General features: G+C 41.9%; 1 protein-coding gene across 2 annotated transcripts; it reads right to left on the bottom strand.

Annotated features, from left to right (window-relative positions):
• Positions 1-595: 595 nt before the first annotated feature.
• On the bottom strand, positions 596-12363 carry LOC139421958 (centrosomal protein CCDC61-like). 2 transcript variants are annotated; one of them, XM_071173098.1, is made up of 13 exons: positions 12183-12363; positions 11524-11701; positions 11350-11432; positions 11107-11267; positions 3259-3411; positions 2962-3169; positions 2628-2710; positions 2279-2496; positions 1988-2066; positions 1556-1747; positions 1389-1422; positions 1224-1293; positions 596-1061 (listed from the first exon to the last, which is right to left on the bottom strand). In XM_071173098.1, the coding sequence occupies exons 2-13, from the start codon at positions 11669-11671 to the stop codon at positions 970-972; spliced, it is 1521 nt and encodes a 506-aa protein (XP_071029199.1). In that variant the 5' UTR covers positions 11672-11701; positions 12183-12363; the 3' UTR covers positions 596-969. The 2 variants fall into 2 exon arrangements, with proteins under 2 accessions (XP_071029199.1, XP_071029198.1); XM_071173097.1 differs by having other exon boundaries at positions 2610-2710; positions 12183-12352.
• Positions 12364-14241: the final 1878 nt, after the last annotated feature.

Below are 14241 nucleotides of genomic sequence, written 5' to 3'. Positions count from 1 at the left end.
TCAAAGTTGGATCAGCCTGTAGTGTGGTGTTCCTCTTTAATTTTGAGTGTGACTCCAAATCCAGACCTCCATGGGTTGATACATTTGATTTCCATTGATAATGTGTGATTTTGTTGTCAGCACATTCAACTATGTAAAGAAAAAAGTATTTAATAAGAATATTTCATTCAGATCTAGGATGTTATTTTAGTGTTCCCTTTTTTTGAGCAGTATATATATATATTTTTTTAACTCCCCTCCAAAAAACAGCACAAAAGGCCTGTCAACTTCATTCAATATTGTCATCCTCCAACAGTAGTAAATGGAAGCAGCTCTTCCAGCTGCTCACCCAGGAGTGGAAGGGTCCAGGCCTGGAAGGTTCACTGTTAATTAATGAGACCCAGCCAGCTGTAGTGGCAGCTGCCCCTTGAGTAAAGCCCTGAGGAACCTTCAGCCCATCCAAGCAACACTAACTGTACTGCAGAGAGAGGACACTGCACGTAGTTCACTCACACAACTAAGAGGAAAAGCTGCTGCAGTGACGATTAAGAGTAGATACATTGAGTAAAAGTAACTATTTACAGACTCAAATACATAAAATTACAATAAGCTTTGATGAATGCAATCACTTGTTTTATAAAAAGGGAAATGGGGTATTACTGTCACAACATACACAATGCATGAGTTATAAAACCATAGTATAAAATCAGTCACTCAGTTCAAGTTCAACAAACTGTGGCATCTTTATCCACAGATCAGGCACTGTCTGCCAGAGGACGACAGAATAAGCTGTGTGTGCATCCGTGTTTGCACTTGCATAAGTCTATCGGTTGATAATGTTTGCTTGTGTGCAAAAATATCATAGGTGTAGTGCAGTCGTCTTGTTTAGTCACAGTGTCGACTCAGATTGTAATCCTTGGTCTCAGTTTGCAGCACAGGAAACACGTCAGAACCTATTGTCCGGATTGGGAGTGTGCAGAATTGATGGCTTTAGTGTCCCGTGTTCAGGTCCCTCATATAGTCTTGTAGTGCCTGCAACCGGGCATCGATCTCAGACAGGTCAGCCCCATCTATGGAGCCCTCTGGGTAAAAGACAAGCAGTACACAGCCAATGTTAAATTATTTGTTTCAGCAAGGGTCTCACACAGAATGTTACTAGGGCTCATATTAAAAATACATCTTTTTTTTTTTAGCTAAGTGACTGATTACACTTTAGATTGGAGAGTAGGGCATGGATTGGTTACCTTTGTCTGATCGTATCCTGCGTGTGGGAGTGCTGCAATGGGGCTTCCTGGTCAAATTTCCTCCTTTGGGCTACAAAAAGAAGTCACTGTCACTCAACAAGTCAAGGTCTATCACCAGCTGTAAAAAAAATAAAAATAAAAAAAATAAAAAAAAGCTGCACTCACCATGGTTGGACCATTGTAGGTCTGCTTCCTTCCTCTGAAACACATAACACAATTAGAAACTGTCTGAGACACGCAGTAAAGCAACAGAACATCTCCCATTTTCTCAAACAAACCCAGTTTGAACTTTAATACCATATGATATAGACGCAAGTTATAGAATAACTTACCCGATTGTCAACTCATCCAACTCCACCAATGAATTCACAGAGGACTGTCTGCTCCTCCTACTCTCTATTGATAAACTCCTCCCTCTGCTCCCACTGCCTGCCCTGGTTAGCTGGGGATATGCCTCCCTGGACCGAGATCGGCCCCTCTCCAGAACAGGCGATGCTAGCATGTCCCTCCGGACCTTCCTCTGGCTGAGGGAGAGAGAGAACACGGGAGGCCAAGTTAAGTTGTGATTAGTCAAAGTATCACTCAGTATTGGTTTTTGTATTAGCATTAAGCTAAAATGGGTTGCCATTTGAAATCCTTGAATGCATTTCAGCAGATGAAAATCACTATAACAGTGTTCACATACATGAAACACTGGTATAATTGGCACAAGCTTGGTCTGCAGATAGTTATGACAGTTAAATGATTAGAGGGAGATGTCTGACTTTTTGAGCTCCCCCTCTCTCAGTCGGCGCTGTCTGTCCTGGATATATGCAGTAGGGTCGAAGCGTGGTGCTCGCGAACCTGGAAATAGGAACGACAGGATTGACTGGGAGCTCCTAGTAAAAAACCAAGCAGAGAGTCAAGCTCTGACAGCTTTACTCAGACTTGGTGCTACATCAACTTTGATTGAATCCATTTCATTACCAAACTTATACTAAGGTCAAAAACAATGCAATGAAGCTAAATTACCTTTAATCTCCAAAGCCCAATAAAGAGAGAAAAAAAAAAAATACCTGTGGGAGAAGGTGAGGGTCTGGAAACATGCAAGCGGGGCCCTGAGGAGTCTGCCCTACGACCTTCTGACCTTCGACCCCTCTCTTCTGTCCTCTCCCTGGACCCTGAGCGAGCCCTGACCACAACACGTCCCAAACTGCGCTCCCGGGACAGTGAGCGCCTGATCTCCCCATCACCCCGTGAGGCACTGCGCCCAGAGAGGGCAGGGGTCAACCTACTAAAGACACACATAGTATACAACATTAGCCACAGGCAGAGAGTATCATAAGGAGTGTGTGAGTAAGTAAGTAGGAAAGTGAGTGAAAGAGAAAAGAAAAAGGAAAGACATACATGCTTAGATTGACTAACCCTCGCCTAAGCAACGCCAGCTCATTGGTCAAACTCTTAACGCGAATCCGGAGAGCTCGCTCCGATGCTCTTAGCTCCTCCAACTAGGAGACAGGAAACGTCTGAATTACCAGCTTAACAGAGGAATCAGCACCAACAATGCTACTTATAATGGCACACAAATTAGTACTTCTAAGTCTTGACATGCACACAAGGCCTTGTTATGGTATGCAGGAATCTATGTTACTAGCTACATTATTTCCATCAACACAAAGCCAGTCATGCTGAATTATTTAAAGTTATAAAAGTTACAGACAACATGCTTACTTGAAATAGGATGCAAGCAAGGACCAACCTGCTCCAGTAGGCGGCGCTGCTCCTGGCCCCTCTTGGTGGCAGAGCGCTGACTCTTGGCCCTCTCTCTGAGGAGCTGGTCCTCTAAACTCCTGACCACCTCTCTGAGCCCCCGAGCCCCTCCTCCAGGGGTGGAGCCAGCCCCCACTATCTGCAGACGCTCCAGAGCCTTGGTCAGGGCCTCCTTCTCGTCTCTCACCAAGGCGAGTCTGACAACAGACAGAGAGAAGTGAGGGCCCTTAACCTCTAGCCTGAGTTTGGCCAAGAGTCTAAAGAACAATAATAGATTATAACTTACTCTGCCCGTAGCCGGCGTATCTCTGGCTCTGCTGGTTTGTGCCCTGCATGGTTGGCAAGGGCGTTTAGCTCAGTCTTCAGGGCTCTGATCTCCTTCTGCAGGGCAGCAGGGTCAGGCTTGCCATGGTAGGGCAGAGGCAGGGGGTAGTGGATCCTATAGGAAATAATGATTTATGTAAACCCTGGATTGCTGATGCTATGTATTGTCCAATCAGAGGCTTTGAAGTCACAGGTTGGTCATATTGGCACTCCCCAGAAGGAGCAGTCCTCCATAGGAATGAATGGAATTCTACAGTATTTAAAGTACATGTATTTAATTATTTTAAAAGTTGTTTAGCTCACATAATATAATTTAAAAGCATGCATTAAGGTGTCTGTAATAGAACAAACATGGCAAAATCAACTGTAGACAGTATATTTTTTTACAATGGTGGGGGAGACCCCGCACCCCGTCAGTCATCTAGTGAAGTGGTTCCAAACCAGGGGGAAACCACTGAAAATTGGAATGCAGAAGGTGAAATTTCAAAATTGTTTTCCTCTTGTCATGTCAGTCATTGCATACCTTAGAGAGCCATTTATAACTTGTCAGAAATGTCCAGATCACTAGCCCGTCAGCTGTTTATTAGCTAAGTTTTTTAAGCCCATAGATTTTGCAGTCAAATATCAAATTAATACACATTAGACATGGCAAAATGTATAGAATTGCAAGAAAATGTGTTTCAAACAGCATAATGTCCTCTGCACTCCATGACAAAATATGTAGATTTGCAGGCAATAAGCTTTAAACCTGCAAAATGTTCTCTCCGCCAACAAGAGGGCTGTGAACAGTGTGTCATGTACAGTTCTTGTGGATGGTGTACACCCAGTCACTACAAAGATACAGAAATCCTTCCTAACTCATTTGCCGGAGAGGAAGGAAACCGCTCAGGAATTTCCCCATGAGGCCGCTGGTGACTTTAAAACAGTTACAGAGTTGAATGGCTGTGACAGGAGAAAACTGAGGGTGGATCAAAAACATTGTAGTTACTTCACAATACTAACCTAATTGACAGAGTGAGAAGAAGGAAGCCTGTACAGAATAAACATATTCCAAAACATGCATCCTGTTTGCAACAAGGCACTAAAGTAAAACTGCAAAAAAATGTGGCAAAGAAATTAACTTTATGTCCTGAATACAAAGTGTTATGTTTGGAACAAATCCAACAACACATCACTGAGTACCACTCCCCCAAACTATTTTTAAGCATGGTGGTGGCTGCATCATGTTATGGGTATGCTTGTCATCAGTAAGGACTAGGGAGTCTTTTTGGATAAAAATAAATGGAAGCTAGGCCCTGGTAAAATCCTAGAGGAAAACATGATTCAGTCTGCTTTCCAACAGATACTGGGAGACAAATTCACCTTTCAGCAGGACAATAACCTGAAACACAAGGCCAAAAAAACACTGGAGTTACTTACCAAGATGACATTGAATGTTCCCGACTGGCCTAGTATTGTTTTGACTTCAAAATCCTCTTCAAAATCAACCAACTTGACAGAGCTTGCAAATATCGCACAATCCAGGTGTGCAAAGCTCTTAGAGACTTACTCAGAAAAACTCACAGCTGTAATTGCTGCCAATGGTGATTCTAACATGTATCGACTAAGGGGTGTGAATACTTACGTAAATGACATATTTCTGTAATTTAATTTTCAATAAATTTGCTAACATTTTTCTAAAAACATGTTTTCACTTTCTCATTATGAAGTAGTGTGTGTAGGTGGGTATAGGGCTGTGGCGGTCACTAAATTTCATCAGCCGGTGATTGTCAAGCAAATAACGGTCTCACTATAATTGACTGTTAATGAACATAATCACATTTATCATCTCTTGGCTTCCACACAAGCCACTGATGCAGACCTTTGGAATATCCACATTTAATCCATATAATATAGCCTACACCTTCACAAAAAATCTATTATTTATTTTAGACAGGTCTAAAGAATCATTATATGAAGAAAGTGTAGACTATTTCAGAAGAACATACTCTGAGTTGTCCTTATACTCTGAGTTAGGTCCTGATTTGGCTATTCCAAATAGCTGTGGGCTACACTAGCTAATTTAGCAAACATGATTTTCTTCAAATTTGCTTCACATATTTTATAGTATGAAGAACACAATTTAACAAAGCTGAATAAAATAAAAAGGACATTTTCTCCAAACAATTTGAGGGAGTGCACACATGCGCCAATTCTGTGTTGAGCAGTTAACAAAGAAATAGGTACTCATTATGCTTAATTTAGTTATTAATGTAACTTTAGTTGTTCTACAAACGTTGGGCTATAGGTTTTGATTTTTAATACATTGTAAGGCTGCATGATGTGACTAATAATGATTTGAAAAAAGTTGTTTGAAAAGGCATGAGCTCTGCTTTGTTTTTTTGCGCAGGCTGTAAACACTACATCAGCCATTCATTCACAATTTGACAAGCACTTGATAATGCCTAGAATTTCACGGCGGCATCCCCTTCGTGTGGCTGTAACGCACCCTAAACAAATCCATGACTTTTGCGGCCAGTGGCCGTTGTGCCCTTCTCCCTGAGTGCTGCGCGCTCCAAAATACCTATCACTCACATGGCTCTCCATCACGTGATCGGGTCTTTCTCACAGAATACAAGTTGCGTCCCACATCGGGGACGCAACTGCAAGCGTCTTTATCCAATTCCAAGGTGCATATTGAAGATATTGGAAGAACTGTCCATATTTACTTTTCGTCAGCCAACAAGATGAGTAGGCCTAAAGAACAGCAAAAGCAAAATCACTAGCCTATGCATAGTCCCTGCACCCCTACCTACATGTACAAATTACCGCGACTAACCCCCGCACATTGACTCGGTACCACCTGTATATAGCCTTGTTATTGTTATTTTATTTATATTTAACTTTACATTATTTAGTCAATATTTTCTTAACTCTATTTCTTGAACTGCATTGTTGCTTAAGCACTTTTAACTAAGCATTTCACGGTAAGGTCATCCTGTCATATTCGGCGCATGTAACAAAGACCATTTGATTTAATGTCAAATCTACTATCCCCCAGAGTACAAAAGTCAGAATATTCTATTCTGTGCAAGATATAAATATTCCAAACAGTCTAGGACAATTGTGGGATGCGATAGATCCCAAATTAATACAAACACTAGCATAAAAATAAAACACATTTACATAATATGGCTATCGCAACAGATCAGAACGTTTAGCTTAAAATGTTGATAAACTATTAGGCTATGTCTTCACATTATAGGCTCAACAATGCGCACATGGTAGTAGGCTAGAAGTGAGAATGTTCCATTAGCGGAAAATACCATTACCAAAGTGACTGCAAATGCAATTATGCATCGAATGTTTTTATTATAATGGTGCATTTTTATGTGAAAATGATAATCCCCAAACTTGAAACTCACATGCTGCTTATGCCAGTTAGGCTCTACACCACTTGTAAAGCAGATTAATGTGCTTAATTTTATGAAGTTATTTGGTCACTTTAGATGTGATACAAACCTTATCAAAACATATAGGGGGCTAAGCTACATTAAGTGTGCGACTATGATTCGAAAAAGTTGCAAAAAAAGCATTGTTTCTGATGTTGGGCATCATTCATCATGATAATATAGAATTCACAAATGATAGGCTAATACTGTCCCCCATCAGACTATTCTTGATTTAATATTACCTTTACATATACTAAATAATGTGACATTTGTTTTTATTTCGAATGGACCATTATCATGCAGCTGTCTCGAAACAGGGGCAGCAGGAAAAAAAATACATGTCATCTATGCACTTAAATAGCAAAATAGCAAATAAAGGAGGCTTTTCACATGTTCATTTTCATGCCAGCCAGGTAGGCTATACTCCTGTGGTAAATATAAGCAATGTGCTTAATATTAGGAAAGTTGAGAAATAAATATAGTAGGCCTAGCCTATAGAAAACTGATGGGATCCTGATGGGATTATTGCACAATTGCATAACCTATAGAAATATTGCGCAACATGAGCTCTCATGAAGTGTTTGATTAGATTTTCGATTACAATTCCATTGATGTCAGAGTGATTAGAGGGACAATAGAATGCTGATGCCTTGTACGAATCCGACGGCGAGTGGGTAACCTGCCTCTACTATCAGTCCTATTAGCCAACGTACAATCTTTGGATAACAAAATGGACGAGCTACGATCACAAATATCCTACCAACGGGACATTAAAAACTGTAATATCTATGTTTCACAGTCGTGACTGAACGACTACATGGATAACATACAGCTAGCTGGGTTTTCGGTCCATTGACAAGATAGAACAGCTGCCTCCAGTAAAACAAGGTCTGTGTATATTTGTAAACAACAGCTGGTGCACGAAATCTAATATCAACGAAGTCTCGAGCTTTTGCTCGTCTGAGGTAATCACATAATGGGCTCCCGAGTGGCGCAGCAGTCTAAGGCACTGCATCTCAGTGCTTGAGGCGTCACTACAGATGCACTGGTTCTAATCCAGGCTGTTTCACAATTGGCCCAGCATCGTCTGGATTTGACTCGCCTAGTTGCATTAAAACATTTATTTTATTTTAATTATTTTAAGCTGTAGACCACATTATTTACCAACTATTTATTTTTTGTAGCTGTCTATTTACCACCACAAACCGATACTGGCACTAAGACCGCACTCAATGAGATGTATTAAGGCCAAAAGCAAACAGGAAAACGCTCATCCACAGGCGGTGCTCCTAGTGGCCGGGGAATTTAATGCAGGGAAACAAATCCGTTTTAACTCATTTTCTACCAGCATGTTAAATGTACAACCAGAGGGGGAAAAAAAAACGACACCACTTTTACTCCACACACAGACACGTACAAAGCTCTCCCTTGCCCTTCATTTGGCAAATCTGACCATAATTATATCCTCCCGATTCCTGCTTACAAGCAAAAACTAAAGCAAGAAGCACCAGTGACTCGCTCAATACAGAAATGGTCAGATGATGCAGATGCTAAGCTACAGGACTGTTTTACTAGCATAGACTGGAATATGTTCTGGGATTCTTCCGATTGCATTGAGGAGTACACCACATCAGTCACTGGCTTCATCAATAAGTGCATCGATGACGTCGTCCCCACAGTAACCGTACGTACATACCCCAACCAGAAGCCATAGATTGCAGGCAACATCCTATCGTGGAAAATTACATAATTAGTCATGCTATCCCGTATTCTACTGTTTAAAGAATTGTCTCATTATATGCTAGTGTTTTTCCAACCTAATACAAACTTGTCTTTGTTAAACTTAGTAATAAGACTGGGCATATAGCTAAGGCCCGCTTGGGTGACATCCCCTGGGTTTACTATCTACAGAAAGTCACATGTATGGAAACTTACAGAAAGGAGCACATTATAGCATTTACTGTTGCGAATGTGCTAACTAATGACTTTTTACACACTATCTGCTGACAGCCGCATATACAGAAAGGGGTTGTATGTATTTTCCTATAAAAGCAGAGACCCGGCTATGTTTGTTAAGCTTTCAACTCAACCATTCTTGGTGATGTTGATTGCTTCATCTTTGCAAATCTTATGATGAAGTGTTGTTTGAAAGAATCTGCAGTCTCTCTTCCCAAGACAATCCGCACTGAGCTAAAGGGTAGAGCTGACACTTTCAAGGAGCGGGACTCTAACCCGGACACTTAAAGAAATCCCGCTATGCCCTCCGACGAACCATCAAACAGGCAAAGCACCAATACAGGACTAAGACTGAATCGTACTACACCGGCTCTGACGCACGTCAGATGTGGCAGGGCTTGGAAACTATTACAGACTACAAAAGGGAAGCACAGCCGCAAGCTGCCCAGTGACACAAGCCTACCAGATGAGCTAAATGACTTGTATGCTCGCTTCGAAGCAAGCAACACTGAAGCAAGCATGAGAGCATCAGCTGTCCCGGAAGACTGTGATCACGCTCTCCACAGCCAATGTGAGAAAGACCTTTAAACAGGTCAACATTCACAAGGACACAGGGCCAGACGAATTACCAGGACGAGCATGCGCTGACCAACTGGCAAGTGTCTTCACTAACATTTTCAAACTCTCCCTGTCTGAGTCTGTAATACCAACATGTTTCAAACAGACCACCATAGTCCCTGTGCCCAAGAACACTAAGCTAACCTGCCTAAATGACTACCAACCCGTAGCACTCACATCTGTAGCCATGAAGTGCTTTGAAAGGCTGGTCATGGCTCACATCAAAATCATTACCCCTAGACCCATTCCAATCTGCATACCACCCCAACAGATCCACAGATGACACTGCCCTTTCACACCTGGACAAAATAAACACCTACGTGAGAATGCTATTCATTGATCACAGCTCAGCATTCAACACCACAGTGCCCTCAAAGCTCATCACTAAGCTAAGGAACCTGGGACTAAACACCTCCCTCTGCAACTGGATCCTAGACTTCCTGACGGGCTGTCTCCGGGTGCCACGCTGATCCTCAACACAGGGGCCCTTCAGGGATGCGTGCTCAGTTCCCTCCTGTACTCCCTGTTCACCCATGACTGCATGGCCAGGAATGACTCCAACACATCATTAAGTTTGCCAACGACACACAGTGGTAGGACCGATCATAGACAATGATGAGACAGCCTATAGGGAGGAGGTCAGAGACCTGGCCGTGTGGTTCCAGGATAACAACCTCTCCCTCAAGGTGATCAAGACAAAGGAGATGATTGTGGACTACAGGAAAATGAGGACCGAGCACACCCCCATTCTCATCAACGGGCTGTAGTTGAGCAGGTTGAGAGCTTCAAGTTCCTTGGTATCCACCACCAACAAACTATCATGGTTCAAACACACCAAGACAATCGTGAAGAGGGCACAACAAAGCCTATTCCTCCTCAGGAGACTGAAAATATTTGGCATGGGTCCTCAGATCCTCAAAGTTTTACAGCTGCACCATCCTGACTGGTTGCATCACTGCCAGGTATGGCAAAAGTTCGGCCTCCGACCGCAAGGCACTACATAGGGTAGTGCGTATGGCCCAGTACCTCACTGGGGACAAGCTTCATGCCATCCAGGACCTCTATACCAGGCAGTGTCAGAGGGAGACCCTAACAATGGTCGTAGACTGTTCTCTCTGTTACCGCACGGAAAGCGGTACCCGGAGCGCCAAGTCTAGGTCCAAAAGGCTTCTTAACAGCTTCTACCCCCAAGCCATAAGACACCTGAACAGCTAATCAAATGTCTACGTGGACTATTTGCATTGCCCCCCCCCCCCCCCCCCCTCTTTTACACTGCTGCTACTCTGTTTATTATGTATGCATAGTCACATTACCTCTAGCTACATGTACATATTACCCCGACTAACCTGTGCCCCCACACTGACTCTGTACCAGTACCCTCTGTACATAGCCTCACGACTGTTGTTTTTCAACCATAAATAAATAACATGTGTATGTATGTATGTGTATGTGTGTGTATATATATATATATAAAACACTTATTTTTCTTAAAACTGCATTGTTGGTTAAGGTCTTGTAATTAAGCATTTCACTGTTGTATTCGGCACATTTGACAAATACAATTGGATTTGGAATATGGTCACCGCAACAGCCCTAGACATGTGAGATAAAAAAATAATATAATCCATTTTAAATTCAGGCTGTAACAACAAAATGTGGAATAAGTCAAGAGGTATGAATACATTCTGAAGGCACTATATAAATCATTGATAAGGAAAAGTTAACTTGGCAAGTTTGCAGTTGTAAGATTCAAGTAGAGTTTGAAAGTGAAGTTTAAGATAGTGATCGCCAAAAGATAAACAAACCTGTCAAACTCAACAGTGTAGATAAGGATGAGGTATCTTTTGGCACTGAGGTTAGGAGATTGCTGTTGGGCACGCGGACGACCAACAACCCCAGCTTTACGGTTCCGCAGGAGCTCCAGGTCAGCATAGGTCAAGAGGTCAAGGGTAACAGACTCACTAGTCTGAAGAAAAATAATGCATTATAAATCACAACACTTTTAAATCATACATGTTTTAGCTTCCTTTAATGCTTCACAGACTCACATTACTAACAGCAGATTCCAACATGCTGCAGAAGATGGGAAATTGCTTGAAGTTGCCTGTTTTGCGAGTGAGGTCTTCGATGTCTGGAACACAATGAAAACATGATAAGACCATAAATAGTCATGTCTACAATGTCCACATAAATTAATTGTAATTTAACAATACTTCACTTACATGCTGGATCGAACTCTCCCCTCCACTGGTCAGCTGTCATTGCATCAGATATCACGACTATTAGCAATCCTTCTTCTAGCTCTATCTTCACAGCAAACCCTACTCCTCGGAAAATAATGTCCTCCTGTACCACTGAGCCCACCTCCATCTCCCTGCTTTGGTCGCAACGTCTACAGACCTACAAGACCGAGACAGACAATCAATCGATTCACAGCATCTCACACATGCCCACTACTGGGCATCAATGTTGACAAACTAAATGTAGGCCTAGTATTGAGTAACTAGCCAATGAAAATGTGATTACGAATCTTTGCTGGAACGTAATATAGCTAATATATGCCAAGTTAAATAATGGTTAAATAAAATAAATAACGTTAGTTTAGCTGGAGAGAACTTAACTAGCCAACAACATCTGGTTTGCTAGCTAACGAACGATAACTAAACCAGCTAGCGAGCAGGCTTGCAAATGAACTGCTGTTTTCTGCTAACTATAATACTGCATGATAACTTAATTACACTGCTATCTTGCAAGTAACTAAACTAGCGGGCAAGTGTGCTTGCTCGGTCTGTGTTGGTAAATAACAGCTAAGTTAGCTAGCTAGCTAGCTAACGTTAGCCAGCTTGCTAGCGAGGTAATATATGCTTGGTTAGTTACATACCCGTAGTGAAGTGCTTGAACACAGATTCCAAATTGCTACACCTTGGATAGCATTGTTTTTCTCAAAATAAAATTCAAATACCGAATGAAGTCAGATAATGTCTTTGGCATGAAAGAGTACACCCTTCTTTGATACCTGACAGTTTGGAAGCTGCCGCCACTGTTGAATGTAGCGGTTCCTTAACCGGGAATGCATAACTACCGCCCCCTACACAATGTCAAGTAAATCTATTGGTCTAAAATACTATACAAGGAACTCTGATTGGGTGGAGCTACCATCAGTCATATGTAAACGCTGTGAGGATCTCGCGGGTGCTCAAGCCTCAGCTCCGAGGCCCTCTAGTGAAATTGATGCTGAGCCCCATGATAAGCAACACGGCTTTGTAAATATAAATCCTCAAAGAGCTAAATACTTTTGTAGCTGTTCTACCAGAACAGAAAATAGTAAGCTGGCTGGCACTTGGTCAGTAGGAATTATTTAATTGCAACAACACACATGTATGCAGACAAGCACAGTCACACACACACAAACCCTGCCCCTGTTGCCTAGGGATGTGTACACCATGACCCTGGCCCCCCATCACCCCTGGTTGATCAGCAATGTGGCTGAGCTGGTGTATGCAGTACTGCCTGACCGAAGAGTGTTTCTGGATTTAGTGTGTTTGTGTGAGCAAGGAGGAAAAGGAGGCAGGACGGTGCTAAACATTGTAATACACTCTATGAGAGAGGTACACACACGAGCACAGCGCACAGACCATACTGGAACAATGCCACATGTTGGAGCTACTATAAACAGACAAACACACACACACACACGTATGCGTCTGTCCATTTTCTGTAGTTTGAAAACACCTGCCTCACTAATACTGTAATACAAGCACAAACTAGAATGAGTCCTTCAGAGTAGGACTGTATTTGGATCACCAGGCAGGCACTATGCTATGTCCTTCTACTATAGCATTATAGTCCGCCCCTCTATCTTGGGTTTTGGCTTCATTGCTTTAAGACTACTGCTAAACACAGATTGAGCTCTCTCTAGAATTCAAAGTTATTATTCCCAAATACTATGATGTTGAAAATAGTGTGTCTTACTTATCTCATCTAATAAGTGTCTCCAGTGAGACTTCATCTCTGAAGACAGTGTGTAGTACTGTATGCCATACAATGTTTTCAGAAAGTTATCTCAACTTGTCCTTTTAGTGTGTTATTGCGCATTCTATTTCAGAGTTGTTGGCAATTTTTTATGTAGGCTACAGTACATAATATGTTGCCGTGAAAAGTAAAGGTTTCCTGTATATTCCATTTGTATTTATCCTACAACTCTCAAATACATGATGTTACAGGTTCCTTACAGGTCCATATCATATCAATTGTTTTTCCAATAAACTGAAATAATACATTTTCAGGGTCCCCATTTACAGTGTTCATTCAATATTGACAATGCTAAACCAAATGCAAACTGATAAACAGCTTAAACTTCTGATTAGTGAACTACTGCTTTAACATTCAGAACAGTCTAATGCTCTTGTGGTTGGTGAAATATTCCCCCATTCAAGCAGTATACATATTTTATTGAACCTTTATTTAACTAGGCAAGTCAGTTAAGAACAAATTCTTATTTTACAATGATAGCCTACCTCGGCCAAACCCTCCCCTAACACGGACGATGCTGGGCCAATTGTGCGCTGCGCTATGAGACTCCCAATCATGGGCAGTTGTGATACAGCCTGGGATCGAACCAGGGTCTGTAGTGACGGCTCCATCACTGAGATGCAGTGCCTTAGACCGCTGCACCACTCGGGAGCCTCAAATGTATTTCAATAATCTCTATTGAAATACATTTAACCAAGTGAGTTACACTGAATTTGACAGAGTCTTTTTGTGAAATAATGCAATAGTATTTATTTAATGATTTAAGTCACTTATTGTAACAATAGCTTCATATTAGATGAACGTATGAAGGTGTTGCGAAGGCCTTTGTTGATGGCCGAGAACATCCTGACAAAGATGGGGGGGTTTTGTTCCTTCTTCTCGGGGTAAGAGGTGGAGGGAAGACTTTC

Source organism: Oncorhynchus clarkii, chromosome 12 (genome assembly GCF_045791955.1).
Source record: "Oncorhynchus clarkii lewisi isolate Uvic-CL-2024 chromosome 12, UVic_Ocla_1.0, whole genome shotgun sequence".
Lineage (NCBI taxonomy): Eukaryota > Metazoa > Chordata > Actinopteri > Salmoniformes > Salmonidae > Oncorhynchus > Oncorhynchus clarkii.
Note: the sequence above shows the minus strand (reverse complement) of the source record. Positions and strands in the feature narration are given on the sequence as shown.

Coding starts and splice junctions, on each gene's coding strand:
- LOC139421958 (XM_071173097.1), bottom strand. CDS start 11,671: ATGGAGGTGGGCTCAGTGGTACAGGAGGACATTATTTTCCGAGGAGTA. Junction 11,268..11,349: donor TGGAATCTGCTGTTAGTAAT/GTGAGTCTGTGA, acceptor ATTTTTCTTCAG/ACTAGTGAGTCTGTTACCCT. Junction 1,294..1,388: donor CCTACAATGGTCCAACCATG/GTGAGTGCAGCT, acceptor TTCTTTTTGTAG/CCCAAAGGAGGAAATTTGAC.